Here is a 16,046-nt window from a genome sequence, read left to right on the forward strand (position 1 = left end):
CAATACTAGCAAAAGCACAAGTTTTGTGTATTAGGTCTTGAGAAACTCTGCAACCCACCTGATGACCAACCCTCAGGGCTCCCTGATTGCCAACCAGGTGATAAAAAATCTGTACCCATTGCATGCAGGGATGGAGAAAGACACAGCCTTGGTGTCCCACCTGCAGGGATGCAGACCACCAGGGAAAGGCCAGCAAGATTCAGGCAAGTGAGAGTCTTTAGCATCAAAAAAATCTTTTTTAAAAAAATCTTTTTAAAAAGTCTTTTTAGCACCAAGCTATACAGCTTTCTTTTCTCGCAGACCTGTGGCTGGTGGCCTTCACTTCCATGCCCAAAATTCAGCTCCCAGAAAGGAGCAGTGCCCTGGTGAGCCTGTCAGGAAAACACAGCTCTGTTTCCTTGTTAGCACTTGCAGATGGAGTGCTGACATCCCACCTGAGGCTGGTTTGCTGGCTCCTCTTTCCCATCTCCATCTCCTTCCCACTCATGTTACATGCACCACACATCACTGCCTGGCCTGCACGCTGGTACCAATTTGAGAGTACATGTCTGGTGTGCAAGCTGTGCTGGCTTCGTTTCAACATCATTAGCTTAAAACCATGCTGAAAAAACAGGCACCAGCTCAATGTGGGTATCAGACACACACACAGCAAAACCAGTGTGGAGTTACAGCGAGAAGGTTGAACTCTTAATGGAAATATCCTGCAGGACACCACCAGAGCCTGGAAACATTTAACTTTATGCACAGGACTGCATCTGTGCTGCCTCTTTGGGTAGCACACAGGGACAGCAGCTACGTCTTTCAGAGTAGGAGGCCTCTCATCTACATGGAGCCATTCAATCTAATTTAATGTTGTCATCATGGATCCCTCAGTACTCCACAAGCAAGTGGAGCTTCTCCAAACAGTGATTTATCCCATCCTAAGATGTCAGATCTAACACTGGAAGAAGAAATTACCCTCTGGAGACATCTTGCATCTTCCTATATCTCTCTCCACTGACTATAAAGAAAACTTAAATCAGTTTAGACTACACAATTACTTTTTATGTGATGAAATCATCTCAAAGCAACCCTGTCTTCTCTTACAAGGCACCGGAAAGCCAAGATGTTTTGTATTTTTTTTTTTGAAAACCCTTACTTTTGGGCACATCCATGGGGTTCAGGCTGCCAATGAGGTCTCTGACATACAGTCCATCCCCATCCTCCTTGCTCAGCCAGTTGTTGCAGGGGAAGTAAAATCTGAGGTGAGGTCTGTTCATGTCGGTCACGATCACACGGTCCAGGAACCATCCAGCGTTCAGTCCAGTGTTATCATGCTCAATCCTGGAGGAAGAACAGCCCTGGTTTGGTGCTCTGGCTAAGACTGGCCACAAAGCACCATAATTTTGTGTTATATTATATACAAGGCGAGGCTAGAGCAACTATACACAAAAAGGCTGCTTATGGCTGTCAATGCAAAGAGTTTCAAAGATCTTACGGGCTTTTATAGGGTATGTTAAAAATAACAGCCTTCCATATGGGCAGAGAGCAGAGGTGAATCTCTGAATCTTTTATCTGCAAGGAGATGCACACAAACATACACACACCTCCACGTTCATTCAACATATGCATTCATTCACCTTATACTGCATATCTGAAACATAAGGGACTCTTCCCACCCAGTACCCCTCCTTCTCTATTCTCCTCTTACATTGTTTTAACCACCTCTTCCCAGCTTTCTTTGTACTACTTGCTAATTTTAAATTTTATATCAGTCAGTCAGATGGTGGTTAAACATAATAATTATCATTTACATTACACTAAGTTAGCAAAAGCGGATAGCAAACCCCATTTACCTCCATTGGGACATAAAAACAGTCCTAAACATCTTTCCCCATGATTGCATATGACAGAAATACAATTCTTGGTGGGGAGCGCTGATACTTATAAGCAATACCATAGGTGATTTCACACTTCAGTTCAAATCTTCGGCAGTAAACAAGCTTTTACCACCCCTTAACTTCACCTTGATGGGAGCACGTTAAGAAATAATGAATAAAACATGGCAATGCTTAAACCTCTGCAGCCTGTCATCCGATTAGCACCTCACGGAGCAGGTGCTGCGGTAGCAGCGTTGTGCAGGTACCTTATTTTCTTTATTTGTCCAACGTTATTGGTTTTCACTCGGAACACATCTGTTTTGCTCCTCTCAAAGGCTGTGCTGCTCCTGAAATGCACATGCATCAATAGGTAGTGTGAGAAACCAGCAGCCTTGACAGCAAGCACGCAAGTGTTAACGTTTAAGATAAAGAAGTGTCATTCCTAATGCTGGAAAGACCTAGTTTTCAATGCCCTCTACCCCTGACAAGTTTTGGATGCTCTAAGCACTGACATTTGGCAGACTTTTTCCTTTCTCAGACTCTAAGAGTTCTTTGAGAAGCTGAGGTGGGAGCTTTGGGGGAAATGCAATATGTTTTTTGTCTCAGAGTCCCACTCCCAGACTTGTCCTCTCCTGTCATCCAAGCCTCCATGCATCAAAGGGGATCCACAGCCCAGCAAGTTCCCTGTGTGGCCACAGACCTGCCCAGAGCTCAGCCAGAGAAAAAAGCATCCAACCACATCCAACTTTCCAGGCCCATCTCCCATCACTTTTTTAAACAACTACTGAAACTTGCTTTGATGCTTTCTCCTGTGTTTTGAATCTCATTCCAAGTAAAACAACTGTAGGAAGGAAGTAGTTTGACTTTTTTGGTGAAGTGTTAAGTGTGCAGTTTGTACTTCACAGGTGCAAGTGCAAAAGTAATAAAAAGTCTATTGGCCCAGGTCAGGGGATGTAGAATTTAATTCCCTGTTCTGCCTCTAGCCTGCGGTGTGATCCTTGGCAAGCACCTCCATCCTTCTCCAAGCTCGTATTTTCCACAAAAACACTATGAATAACATCAAGGCAAAACACTGAAGACTCAACCTCTCCCACCTGCCCTCCCTGATGGACCCCCATTTCCCCGTGGCTGCTAAGCATGGCTACGGATGATTAAACACAGCAAAATCCAGAAGTCATATTAAAATGAACAAGAAACCACAGCACTTGAGCAGCATAAAGCCACAGTGACAAGTGGCTTGCGCGCAGGAAGTTAATGAATATTAATAATCCCAGCAAGGGGGTTCGGCTTTGCTCACTGCTCTTCTTCATGTCAGTGAAGGACCTGCATGTGCCTGGCTTACAGGTCATTTTGTGTTCTGATAAACCCTTGCCCAACCTCCTCCTCCTCCTCTCGTCCATTCTGCTGTTTCACACCCCGCGCCGGGAGCAGCACCAGTGTAGGAAAAGGCTAAAATGGTTAACCTTGCCGTGAAGACAAGAGACAATTAAACCCAGCTCAGCCTCCCCCAACCTGGCTGCTGGAGAGAAAGCAGCAAGGCAATTAGTCTGTCAGGCTTGAATGAGCATCGTAATGACAGCAGCTTCTCCCCGCATTGGCTCGGAGATCGATGCACTGCTGCAGACTGCTACGGAGATGGCATGAAAGTATTAAGTGAGAATAATCAGCCCAAAGCTCTCGGTGCACCAGTCCCACTGGCTGCTGGCTTGTGGCAGTCCCACAGACTGCTGCTGGGATGGATGCTGGGGAGCAAACCTCCTTCTATAGGGCATCTGAAAGTGTCCCCTGAGCAGATGCTTAGTGCATCCTGAAATAGCTTGGGGGAGTGTTGGAAAACGTGACAGTCCAGGAGTCAAACCCCTGGGAACTCCTGCTGTTGAAAGGTAGGAAGAGTTTTGACAAGTCTCTTCCCTTGAGATGGATCTTCAGCATCAACAGCATGGGGAAAGAAAAATCCTGTCCTTCCCTCTAGCACTGCCAATTGTGTGGGGGGAGAGTGAGTGTGGGAATATCCCCAGTGAATGGCTACGCTGAAATATAGCCTAAAAAATAGAAAGAGTGAAAGAAAAAGAGAAATTACAGCTGGGCCGTGTCAGAGTCTGGTTCAGGCTAGGACTAGGGTAAAACATTCACAGCCAGATTACCATAAGGAACTTGTTACATCAAACAATGAAGCACACTGGCTTGCACAGCCCTGGTGACAAATAAAGCAGGAAAAATATGACTTGGAAATTGCAGCACTAAATTTCCAACATTTGGGCTTGACTGGGTTCAAACCCAGGGACCTTGGGCCATAAGCTTAGTCTAAAGATCTACTGAATTTCACTAGAGCTCTCTCATTAATCTGAAATAACAGACCAGGGCTACCCCAGAAATATGTTTCAGTTGGATTTATTTTTTAATTTGACATATTTGATTGGCTTCAGCAGCTGTGTTTTCTCCATATTCTATTACAGCATTTTTCCCAATTGCTTTGTAAGAAACATCCAAGGACGTTCATCAAAGACTAGTATATGAAATTCTTACTTTTTTTTTTTTTTTTAATCTGAAGCTGTTTTCAGATTCTTTCAGTTGAGTAATTGCCTGCAGGCTGCACTGCTTGCGGTGCTGCAAATGTACAATCATTCAGAACACTTTGTCCCCTGGTTGGGTAAGTGGCTGGCTGCTAAAAGTCTCGGCAAGGACTGGTACATATTTGAGTGCAGCATTTAGAAATCCCTGCATTCATCTCATCTGCAGGCCATGGGCACAGACAGCAGAGCCAGTGCCATGAGTGTTTTGCTCCTTCTTGGTATGTTGAAAACAAGAAAGCCTCAGTGATGCAGGTTTACATGCAAAAGCACATAAAATAAACATTTGTACTAGTAAATATATATATATTTTTAATGAAGGTGAATTCAAAAGAGTTGATCCCACCACCTAAATAAAAGTCACATTTGAAGTGGAAATTCTGAATGTTTGTAGAGAACAGTCTTCACTTTTGATCAACTAACAGCAACCTTGTAACAGCTGAGTGCTTAGGAAGAGACAGAAAACCAGGATACAGATCACAACAGAGGCATAAAAATAATGACCTTCAGCAGTGATGGAGTAACTTAAACCAATTTAGCTCTGAATCCCTGCTTAAAAATCATTTAAATTGCCTTTCCATTAGGTGTTTCACCTGCAAATGCTTTGTGCACAGCAAAACTGCCATGGATTAAGGGCTGCACAGAAGCACAAAGTGTTATTCTGGATGTCAGTTCAAACAAAATTTTAAATATGCTCCATTAAACCATTAGAAGGAGTCAGTTCTTGGTTGCATCTCCCTGAAACACTGCCCACAGGTCTGCCTGCTCCTGCCACTGATGTTTAGCAGCAGTTGGAGGAGCTGGGTATTGGGGATGATTTTGGAAGGTCATACAGAACAAACCATCCGAAAACCTGACACTCTCTAGGAAAAAAGAAATCCTGCTTGGTTCATCTGCTAGGTCAACATGCACTGCAGGTGGGCAGTGTAGAATATCATAGAATCACACAATCATTGGGGTTGGAAAAGCCCTCAAAGGACATCGAGTCCAACCATCCCCAGCACTGCCAAGGCCACCACTGACCCATGTCCCCAAGTGCCACATCCACATGGCTTTTCAACCCTCCCAGAGATGGCGACTCCACCACTGCCCTGGGCAGCTGTGCCAGGGCTGGACAACCCTTTTGGTGAAGAAAATTTCCCTAATATCCGATCTAAACCTCCCCTGGCCCAGCCTGAGGCCATTTCCCCTCCTCCTGTCCCTGTTCCCTGGAGCACAGCCTGACCCCCTGGTTGTCCCCTCCTGTCAGCAGTTGTGCAGAGCCACAAGGTCCCCCTGAGCCTCCTTTGCTCCAGGCTGAGCTCCTTTCCCAGCTCCCTCAGCCTCTCCTGGTGCTCCAGACCCTTCCCAGCTCCGTTCCCTTCCCTGGACACTCTGCAGCCACTCAGTGTCTCTCTTGTCCTGAGGGGCCCAAAACATCCCCCAAAATTCAAAGTGTGACAGAGCTCAATTGAGAGGAACAGAAAGGAAATTTCTTCCCTAAAACACACAACAAAGCCTGCTCTCTCCCAATATATTTGCAATTGCTGGAATGTGCTCTCTCCACATCCTGTTTTCATGTAGGATTTCCACTTCCACCCCTCAGCCGGCATCATCTGCAAAAGGAGGCATGGAAAGGTGGCAGGGATGAGCACTGGTCTATGCCTGTTGTTTTGATGGCTTGACAGCACAGGCAGCTTTTCTCATCCTCAGGTTGGCCAGTACATTTTAGGCTGTGTGAATCTGTATTATCAGGCCTGTGGCTAAGATGGCACTTTGCCAGAAGATGCAAAAGTCGGAAAAATGCTGACAATGTGTTGGCCTTATCCCTCTGTCCCTTCCTACACATTCACTATTGATCCCTCCTGGAGAGAGGACACTGTCCTGTACAAACTAACAGCCTAACTACAAAAAAGCCCCCCATATGTTCAAACCGTACTTACTCTTAGCACAGAGCTCCAATAGCAGCATCATTAACCTCCTCCTTCGAGCAACACATGCTCCAGGGAGTTTGGTCTGCAAATATTTAGCCAAGACTGCTGTCATGAAGCTGACAGCATCAGTCAGCGGGCGGCTAGGAATACCACGTGAGGCAGCATACGTCCAAAACCACTCCAGATGGAAAAGAAACCAGCAGAAAAGCACAGCCACTGTCAATGTCTCTGTACCAAGGACATTATCGACCAGCTGAATGAATCCTGCTTAGACAGGCACAGTAAAACTGGTGGAAAAAGCAGACCCCCTTGAAAGGGTTTAATTGGATGAGATGAATTGCTGAGGGCTGTGGCAGCATGATGACACCCAGGAGCCAAGCACCAGCTCAAAACTGTGGGAGCCTGAATTTACCCCAAAACTTTACAAAGTGTCACAGGACACATTGGAACAGACTCTGCCTTATCTATAAGCATTTCAGGTACAGATTCAGACAGCCTTAATTACAGACGTTGAGTAAGTGCTCCTTTACTTTGTACTGCATGGAGCAGCATCATCTTAATATCAGTTTTTCATCTTTGGTGGTGTGATTTGCATAAACAAAATAAAGTAGTGGTGTTTAATTTAAAAAATCTTAGCTATGCTTTATCATAAAATCATTGAATCATAGAATGTCCTGGTTTGGAAACTACTTTAAAGATAATTTCTTTCCAACCCTACTGCCATGGCTGAGGATGTCTTTGTTACCTGCAGTTTGGCTGTTATTTTTTAGAGAAAATGTATACAAAGCAAACAGTGCCATCAATAGCAGTGCAAAGGTTGCTCAGTATTTCCCAGTATTAAATTACATTTTTGATTACATTAACTTTGCCAGATTTGGAGGTAAATTTTATTCTGTTGGAAATTTTCATCTGCTTCCTGTGGAGAAATATTTTTAAATTTTTGATGAGAATGAGCTCAGACATTTTTAAGACTGACATTAATGAGTTGGGATAGGGGCAGGATTTTGAGCAAGGCAGAATGGTTGAGTTTGTTACAGGAAGACACCTTACTCTCATCCCAAGGGGAAAACTGGCCAGGTTTTACAGTCTGAAAAATGCAGCTGACACTTGATCAGCAGGGACCTGGGTATAGCAGCTGAATTCCCTTAAAAGTCTGGCTATTTTAAGCAAAATCTTGTTTTTCTCTCTAAAGCTTGACCTTCCTTGTAGTTGTGCCACCAGCTGCTACATGTGTAGCTGCCGGTGGGTTATAATTTATACATACACCAATTCTACCCACTCTTACATTTAGGCTGTTCAACACCTCGGTCTAAGCACCCTCTCAGGTATTTTGTTCCTGAAGTACCAGACCTAGGCTGGCTAATAAGGCTGAACAAGACAGAGGAAAAAAATTCCCATGTAGAGTCTTTTTTGAAAGTGAATATGAACTCCAAAATGTGCTGTTACTTAACGCCGTCCCAGACCATTAAGTCTTCAGAGTGCACTGAAAGTGCTGCAGATTTGTACAGATATAAATCAGAGCACAGTTAGATACATAAACAGCTGTAAAATGGGAAACACCCCGTGGCATTAAAGGAAAAGGATCACAGCTCATGTCTGAAGCAGCACCTCAGCAACAATGGGAGAATCCTTCCCCTTCTGCACTTGGGGTTTCCTAACATGAGCAGCCCTTTCTGCACCAAATATATAACCCTTCCTAAATTATTATATTAAATGCCCAGAGTAAATAAGCTCTCTTTCCTGCCACTGATGTATACCAGCAGTTGGAGCAGCTAAATATCTGTTTATTCCAGAGAGGTTAAACAACAAAATCAGATCTTCCGCCACTGGGCTTGGCTTAACTGTATTAGAACTGCAAACATTACCATCCTCTAAAGACTATGCTGTAGACACTCTGCCATTCATATGTATTTGCTGGCATAAGGAACAGGAAAAGCTGTATAGTCACTCAAGAGCAGGTAGAAGTGACTGCCAATTAATTGTCTTCAGCATCAGAAATTTAAAAAAATAAAAAATCCTTCACTAAGAGGCCTGCTGTCACCAATTATTTCATCTTCCGAACTGCCATAGCTGCTAAATCTTCTCTTAACTCTTTCCTCTATTTTTTCCTCAAAGGAAAAGTCTCTCCATGAATACTATTTGCAGTTGTCCCCACCTGGACCAAATAAGCCTGACACTGTAAAGTTACACTATCAAGAAATACAGAGATTTGGACTAAAAACTGTGAACGAGCTGGCACTCCCAGCCGAGTGCTGTACTTTTTCCCCAGCCTCAGCCTGGTGGAAAGCACATGAACATGGAGAAATAAAATTCTGTGGTGAATCAGCACTCTTTGGTCAGTGTTGGACCACAGAGGATCAATTCACACCTGTGGGAAAGGCCTTGACAGCTGTCAAAATGCCACCAGGCAAAGCCTTGGTGTTCACCGTGTCTGTGATGGAGATGTGGAAAGAAACTCATTTGTGGTAGTGCTTTTAGCTTCTGGCTGAGCTCTATCTGGTGCAGCGTGGCAGATGGGGAACTGAAGAGTTGTGTGAGCTGAGTTTTGAAGCAGGATTTTGCCAAGAGCTGTTGGGCTCAAGCAGCAATTTGCCAGCACCCACCCACCATGTCCAGCAGCAGTGATGCTGTACCCCCAAACTGACCAACAGTGACTTCAAAGGAGGAGCCATTCCAGCCCCTTCCAGCTCCTAAACACTGCTTGACTAAAGCTCCTTTCCTAAATAAATCACAGAATCATAGAATGATTTGTCCTGGAAGGGATCTTAAAGATCATTTCATTCCAAATCCCCTGCCATGGGCAGGGACACCTTCCACTATCCCAGGCTGCTCCAAGCCCTGTCCAGCCTGGCCTTGGACACTGCAGGGATCCAGGGGCAACTTCTCTGGGCAACCTGTGCCAGGGCCTCACTATGCTCATAGCCAATAATTTCATTCTAATACCCCATCTAACCCTGCCCTCTGACAATTTTAAGCAGTTGCCCCTTGTCCTGTCACTCCATGTCCTTTCTTGCAGCCTCCCTTTTGGAACCCTTCTCTAGGCTCAGATTTTGAGTGCTGCCACTTCCAGCACTGGTTTCCCTCCTGACCAGTCACAACAAAGATTTGTGTCTTTCAGAGTTACCTTATTGTTGGCCAATGTTAAAAGCACACGATATTTCATCAGCTTGCCATGTCTTCCCCTTACCACGCACGACAAAAAGACCTGAAATGTCATGACTTTCACTACCAGCACACAGTCAGGAAAGAAACAGGAAAAACCCATTCTAACCAGAAGCTGAAATGGTAGTACCATCTTTAGGCAATGCATGATATTTTAGCTGTCTGTCCTACATGGGGAAATGTAAACACCTATAAAATGTCATGCATTTGCAGTCATAAGTGAACTCGTGTAAACATTTAGTTGAAAGATGCATGAGATTCCATCCTTTTGCCATATTCACGAAGCTGCATAACAAATTTGGGGTGGCGGGGGGTGGCAAACTGACTGTTTCATGGTTTACTTCATATTTAGGAGGCAAGACTATCAATTAAGCAGGTCTGCAGGCATTCTTACATCTGGACTAGATTTGTTCTCGCAGTTCCTCGATGGAGCACTGTAACGCGCCAGACTTTGCTTAGAGACACAGAAATTTTGCTGATGTTTGGGAAACCCCCAGTGGAAAGCTGTAGTTGCAGTTCTAGCGGTCACCTCCTACGGGACCAGTTTCAAGAGCCCTGAACTGCAGAAGGTTGGCTTCCTGAGCCTTTCATCCTTGCTTACTGCACCTCAGCCATCTGCTCTCCGCAGCAACAGGGACCAAGCCCAAAATGCTAACTCAGGTCTGAACAAGCTCAGAGTGCTGCTGCTGCAACCTAAAATAATCTCTGTGTGTCCTTTCTTTTTCCTTTCAAAAAATGAAAGTGGGAAGAGCAGGAGGGAAGAGCAGGCATTAACCAAACTGCTTGCAAAGACCACCTGCACAACCAGTAGCTTGTTTAATGCCACAGCTGACCGAGATATCTGTTATGGAGATCTCTTGACTTCTTCTCTAGAGGGCATAGAGTATGTTTATTAATTTTTTGGGGTGATATTTGGATTCTTTCCATAGCCACAAGCAGATGACTGCTTTCCCAGTGAAATGGCTATTTATGTAAATGCTGACCACAAGACAACTCCCTGGAAAGCAGATGTTGCTTTGATGGCTTTGCCAAATATTACAAGGCAGGTTTGGAGGCCAGAAACTCTTTGCCCAGCAGAGCTGCTGCTGCTGCTGCTCCCAGCTCTGTCACTGACCTGCAATGGAACCATGTCCTCTTTTACCTCCTTGCCTCAGTTTCCTTCTCTGTTAAATCAAGGAAAGTGGCATTCCGCTTTGTCAGTTTGTTGGGTTGTCTGGATGAAAATCACACAACAGAAACAAAGCATTTCATATCAACATATAACAGACAATCAGGAAGCTCTTCCTGGTGTTTCTAGGGATGCTGCAATAATAGAACTCCTTTGCCTAGCTCTGGTTTCTGAATTTCAAATATGGCAAACAGGGCTGAAATTTCATGTATTTTCTTTACCATTCCCATATCATTTTCTTTACAGACTCTCATGTTTGAGTTGTTTCACTGGGAAGAGAAGCTCTTTTGAGGGTAAAATTTAAAATAGCTGCAGGTACCTCTTGTCAGTGCTGTAGAAATGGAGAAAATGTGAAGTTACCGTGTGACATTAGCACAGGATTAATAATTCTGAAACACAATTTCAAGAAAACCAAAACAATAAGAACACCAAAAAAACAGAGACACACAGCCTCTCCTAGACCCTCCGGAGAAGGGATTTCTGCATTATCTTAGTGCAATTGCCTGGCTAAAGGGAAATCAGTACATGCAGAGCTGGTACTTTGTTAAAAGTCATCCTGCTTTCATGGGAAATGAGCACCTGCTGGCCCCTATGCTCATCTTTTAAATTAAAAAAAAAAAAAAGAAAAGAAAAAAAGAAAAAAAAAAGAAAGAAAGCTATTTAGAGAGTCAAAAGCCTCTTAATAGGTTCTTAAATTATAAAATATGGCTTCCACTAAGTTCAACATACTGATAAGAAATGAGAAGTTGCATCCATAGGCTGATGTTGACACCAGCTCAAGGAAAATAGAACAGGGCCACCAGAGTGATGTGCAACTACAGTGATGTGCAGCAAGGCACACAGCAGCTAGGATGTAAGCAGTCTAAATTGGGAATCAGCTTATATTCTTCCATTTCTGCTTGCCTCAGATTTCCTATGGCTGGTTGTAGGTGGTTATCTACCAACATCACTTCAAACCCACTGAGTTACTCCTCAGAATCATTCAAGGACACTTCTGTCTGTACCTGACTAGCATGGAGACCTCTGTGGGATCTAGGCATGGGAATGTAGCCCATCATGCCCACTCCAACAGGCAATGAATATTCTCAGCTCCTAAATTGGGAGCTCCTAAATTAAGCTTTAAGAAAAGCAAATATCTCCACACCTTGCAAGTATGAGCCTTATATAACATGGATTTCCACCTACAGAAGGGAATGCAGGTTTGCAACGGATTGGGTAAGAAATACGCAATGGCAAAAATTCAGATTTCCCTGGTGATCTTAAAATACCTTATAGATTTATTCCCTCCGCATCCATCAGCATGATATTATGTTTCATCAAAATGCTTTAACAGCCCCTGAAGGACAGGCCTCAAAGATACAGATTTCCTTCCAGACACTTACTTGCTGGTGAGATGAGTCTTGGGAGTGATCCCATGCTCTCCAAAGAGAGTGACAAAGACGTTGGCATCAGTTCCTGCTCCCCGGACATCTCCTGTCACTGTCACCACCTCGTAAACTGTGGAAGGAGAAAAAAAACCCATCAGGACAACAGGAGAAAGCCCTCACCCTATACTTCATATATCCAATTCATCACCAAACCTGAGCTGACAGACAGACCACATGGGTGGATCTATGCACCCACCACCCAAACAAACCCACCTCTTGGACATGGCCCAGGCAACTCAGCTGTCAAAAATCATCACATCAAACTGTAACTGCTGGAGACACTTTACATGGGCAGGGAGGGATTGGGTTAGGATGGATTTTGCTGCAAATAAAACACTTTTCTGTGAAGATGCTGCCTCCCCTAACGTAATGCATGTGCATGTGTTACATACAGCTGATGAATTTATATGAAGTGTTAAAGCTGTTGAGGCACTCTTCATTTATGCACATGTCAATGCAATGGACACTTTCCTGTTTGCTCTGATAAGGTGCTTGTATGGAAGCTGAGACATCACTACAGCCAGGAATTTTGCATTTTGGTTGTTCTGGAGATTTTACCAGAGACAAGATGGTAAATCATGAGGAGAATCACAAAATGCCCTGAACTGGAAGGGACCTGGAAGGGCCAAAAAAAGTTTGCTCAACAAGACATCAATCTTTCCAGTCTCTCACAGGACCACAAGGATCATTGAGTCCAACTCTCAGCCCTGCACAGACACCCCAACAGTCCCACCCTGTGCATCCCTGACAGCATTGACCAAATGCTCCTGGAGAGCCCAGCACCCTCTGGGGGAAAAACCTTTCCCTGATATCCAACCTAAACCCCCCTGACAATAAAATTAGAGTCTCAAAACTCTATCTATTTATCTTTCCAAGTAGTAGACTGAGTGACAACTTTATTTACACACACATATATCTTCTTGGGGAACACACAAGTTAAAAAGTACCTTTTACTCAAGTGTCATGACAAGATCCAGTAGCCAAAAGGCAGAGTTAGATTCAAATAATAGTCAGACACACATTTCTTAGGATGATGAGTGATGCTGGAACAAGACTCGAGGCTTGAAAACAGGTTACTTTACTGAAGGACATGACTTGGTTGGCTCAATACAGACAGAACTGGAAGAAATTACAAAACTTTGCCTGTGGCCAAACCAAGCACCCTGATAGCCATTTTTGGCTTTAGACAACATGATGTTCATTATCTAATGATGGCTTTTCGACCTCAGACCTACAAGATGCAGGAAAGACTAAACTTTCATCATTTCATCCTGCACAGACTGACTGCTAAGTATGAGATTTCTCACAACTAATGCTATAAAAATATCCCTCTTCATGGGTGCATCAGAAATATTACATATTTTGTTAGTATCCATCTTTCCCTCGCTACATCACAAATCATATCTATTCACATATCTATTCTATTCTATTCTATTCTATTCTATTCTATATATATTTGAAAGATTCTATTCTATATATATTCAAAAAATGTATTGTAACTCTGCTCTGAGCATCAAATGTTTTTTTCCACAATAACACTCCTTCCTCAAAACACCACCAAAAAGAAATTTAATCACCATTCCAACCAAAAGAGCAAAATGAAGGGCGCTCATGTAAAACTGATTAAAAAGTATTCTTTATTTCCATCAGCTCTACTGCTTTAAAAAAAAATAGTGCAATATTTTCCTAATCTCACCCTTCCATGAATGTAAATAGGACAGAAAGGGGACGTTATTGTAATAAGTACAGTAAGTTGTGATCTCTACTTGGCATTTTAAGAATCCTTTGCCTTGGTGTATTTCATTTAAGGGCTCAAAGGAAGAGGAGATTTATTTGCAAAAAAAACCCAAAAAAACCCCGGAAAGACTATGGAATCCACAGCTTGCTCATGAGTAATATGTATGAGCAGTGTTTTCATTTCACCTTCCTCCTGTTAGCATTCCCACATGCCAACGGGAGATGTTTGGCATAGCAGGGAGAGACAGACGCCGTGTTTGCATTAGCCATTAGCAGGAGGGAGATTTGTAATCCTGCCTGCCCCGGTGAGTCAGCGCCCATCGCTCCAGGGTTTTCGGCTGCAGCCGCTTGCGTTACGGTATTGCTGTGCTCATTCAGAGCAGCCTTTCATGCCTGATCATCTCAAAGAGCATTATGACTTATCTGTGCCGTGGTGGAGGTATTTGTCACTGTCAGAGCTTCCGACAGGTGCTGACAAAGTGGCAGCTACAGCTCAGCATCCCTCTGGATGGGGTCTGGTCTACTTGAGAACATCGTGTTTGGTCAAAGGGTGGACTCGATGATCTTGGAGATATTTTCCTGCCTTAACGATTCCATGATTCTAAGCTTTTTTAGGGAAAAGAACCTTTAGGCCTCGTCTCCTCTTTTCCGGCAGAGGCTCAGCAAAATTTGACCCTGTTACAGTTTCCAAGGGTGAGGTCAAGTTGTGCTCAACTTTGTGCTGGTGTGTAGGCGTTTTTCATTGGAAAAGAGAATAAAAATAGCCATGACAACAATCTGTAATTTCCCAGAGACTATTCAATAGCTTAGGCGGGTTTTCTACTAGTCTCTTTACCAGTAGAGAAGTGCTAGTATTTATAGGTTACATGTGGCAGAGTCTGCCATGCTAAACCTGCCCATCAAGTGAAAGCCATTCTTGAGCTGGTCTGCTGCACCTGTGCAGGTATTGACATCACCTGATCTGTACATCTAATCTTAATTTCCTCACAGAATTTATAAACTGGACTGATCTGCTCCCACTTTTCAATCCCTAGCAAGTGAGGTGATGGGGTACAAGGACATTGTCTGAGAAAAAACCACCCACAAGCCACAATTTTCCCCCCATAAAAATCAAACCCCTCATCTGATTTCTGCAGCAGGAGTGTCGCAATTGCAAAAAACGACAACTCTTGAGTACATACAAATTGGCACTTTATGTTCACTACCCCAAATTCAGCCTCCATACACAGCAGTGGGCAGGCAGCACGCAGATGTGCAGTTTTTGCCAGGACAGATGTGCTAAGCCCTGCCTGATTAGCACATGCCATCACTGGGGGTTAGCACATCATCACGGGGGATGTGCTGCAGTTAACACCATTTTAATTAACTTTGCACTGGGGGACAAAAGGAAGGTCTGGGCTGGTAGCATCAGCACATCACTGCATTTGTCACATGTCACAGTGCACTGCTGGAAGGGGGAAGGAGCCCTGCCAGCCCTTCTCCAGCACTACAGCTGGATGTCCAGCTGTGCAAATAAATGATGTCGCAGCTTTCCGGTGATGTCATGGATGCAGGGCCAATAATTTCCTTTGCAGGAAGAAAATTAAAGTTTAATACTAGTATTGATGCTAACTCTTTCTGAATAAGGCAGGAGACAAATGGAGATTATTTAGCCACTTCCTTCAAAAATGGGAATGTTCAGCAGAATAGATTCAGGATTGCTTCCTTTCTTTGCATTTTTTTTTCTTTAATTTTTTTATTATCCCCTGACAGCTAATGGGTGTCATATCTGGGAGGAGATCAGCATTTTGTACCCCAGCCCCTTCACTGGGAACAGCATCCATGAAATAGGTCAACAAGAACTGTAATAAGTTAGTGACATTTCATAACCACCCTCAAGTTTGTTCCTGAATAATTGGATATTCTGGCTTTGAGAGAACATGTCCAGTGCTAGCAAATCCCAAGCATAAACATCTTGTACTTTGCAATTTAGGACGATAAAACTGAATTAACTGAAGAGCTCGAAATGGGATATCTGTTGAATTCATCTAACCAAGGCTGGCATCTAGGTTAGAAGGATTAAATTTACTATTTGAATGCTCCAATTTTGAAAGGGAACATCAGAAAATACAGACTCTAAACATCTCAAGTATCATGTAAATTTCATATGTCTTCCCTTCCCACCAAGTTCCTTACTTCCTTTTTGGATGACCTCATTGTATTTCTACTCT

At 43.7% G+C, this 16,046-nt stretch overlaps 1 protein-coding gene across 1 annotated transcript in view; it reads right to left on the reverse strand.

Moving 5' to 3' along the window:
* Window positions 1–16,046, reverse strand: part of LOXHD1 (lipoxygenase homology PLAT domains 1) — a 149,048-nt gene that overhangs the window by 120,636 nt on the left and 12,366 nt on the right. Inside the window, exons 2-4 of the mRNA XM_085043463.1 lie at window positions 12,055–12,169; window positions 2,126–2,206; window positions 1,139–1,323 (exon numbers count right to left, since the gene is read on the reverse strand). Coding sequence (XP_084899589.1) covers window positions 1,139–1,323; window positions 2,126–2,206; window positions 12,055–12,169 — 381 coding nt within the window. The remainder of the gene's footprint in view (window positions 1–1,138; window positions 1,324–2,125; window positions 2,207–12,054; window positions 12,170–16,046) is intronic.

Source organism: Lichenostomus cassidix, chromosome Z (assembly GCF_008360975.1).
Source record: "Lichenostomus cassidix isolate B80296 chromosome Z, HeHo_3.0, whole genome shotgun sequence".
In the NCBI taxonomy this organism is placed as follows: domain Eukaryota; kingdom Metazoa; phylum Chordata; class Aves; order Passeriformes; family Meliphagidae; genus Lichenostomus; species Lichenostomus cassidix.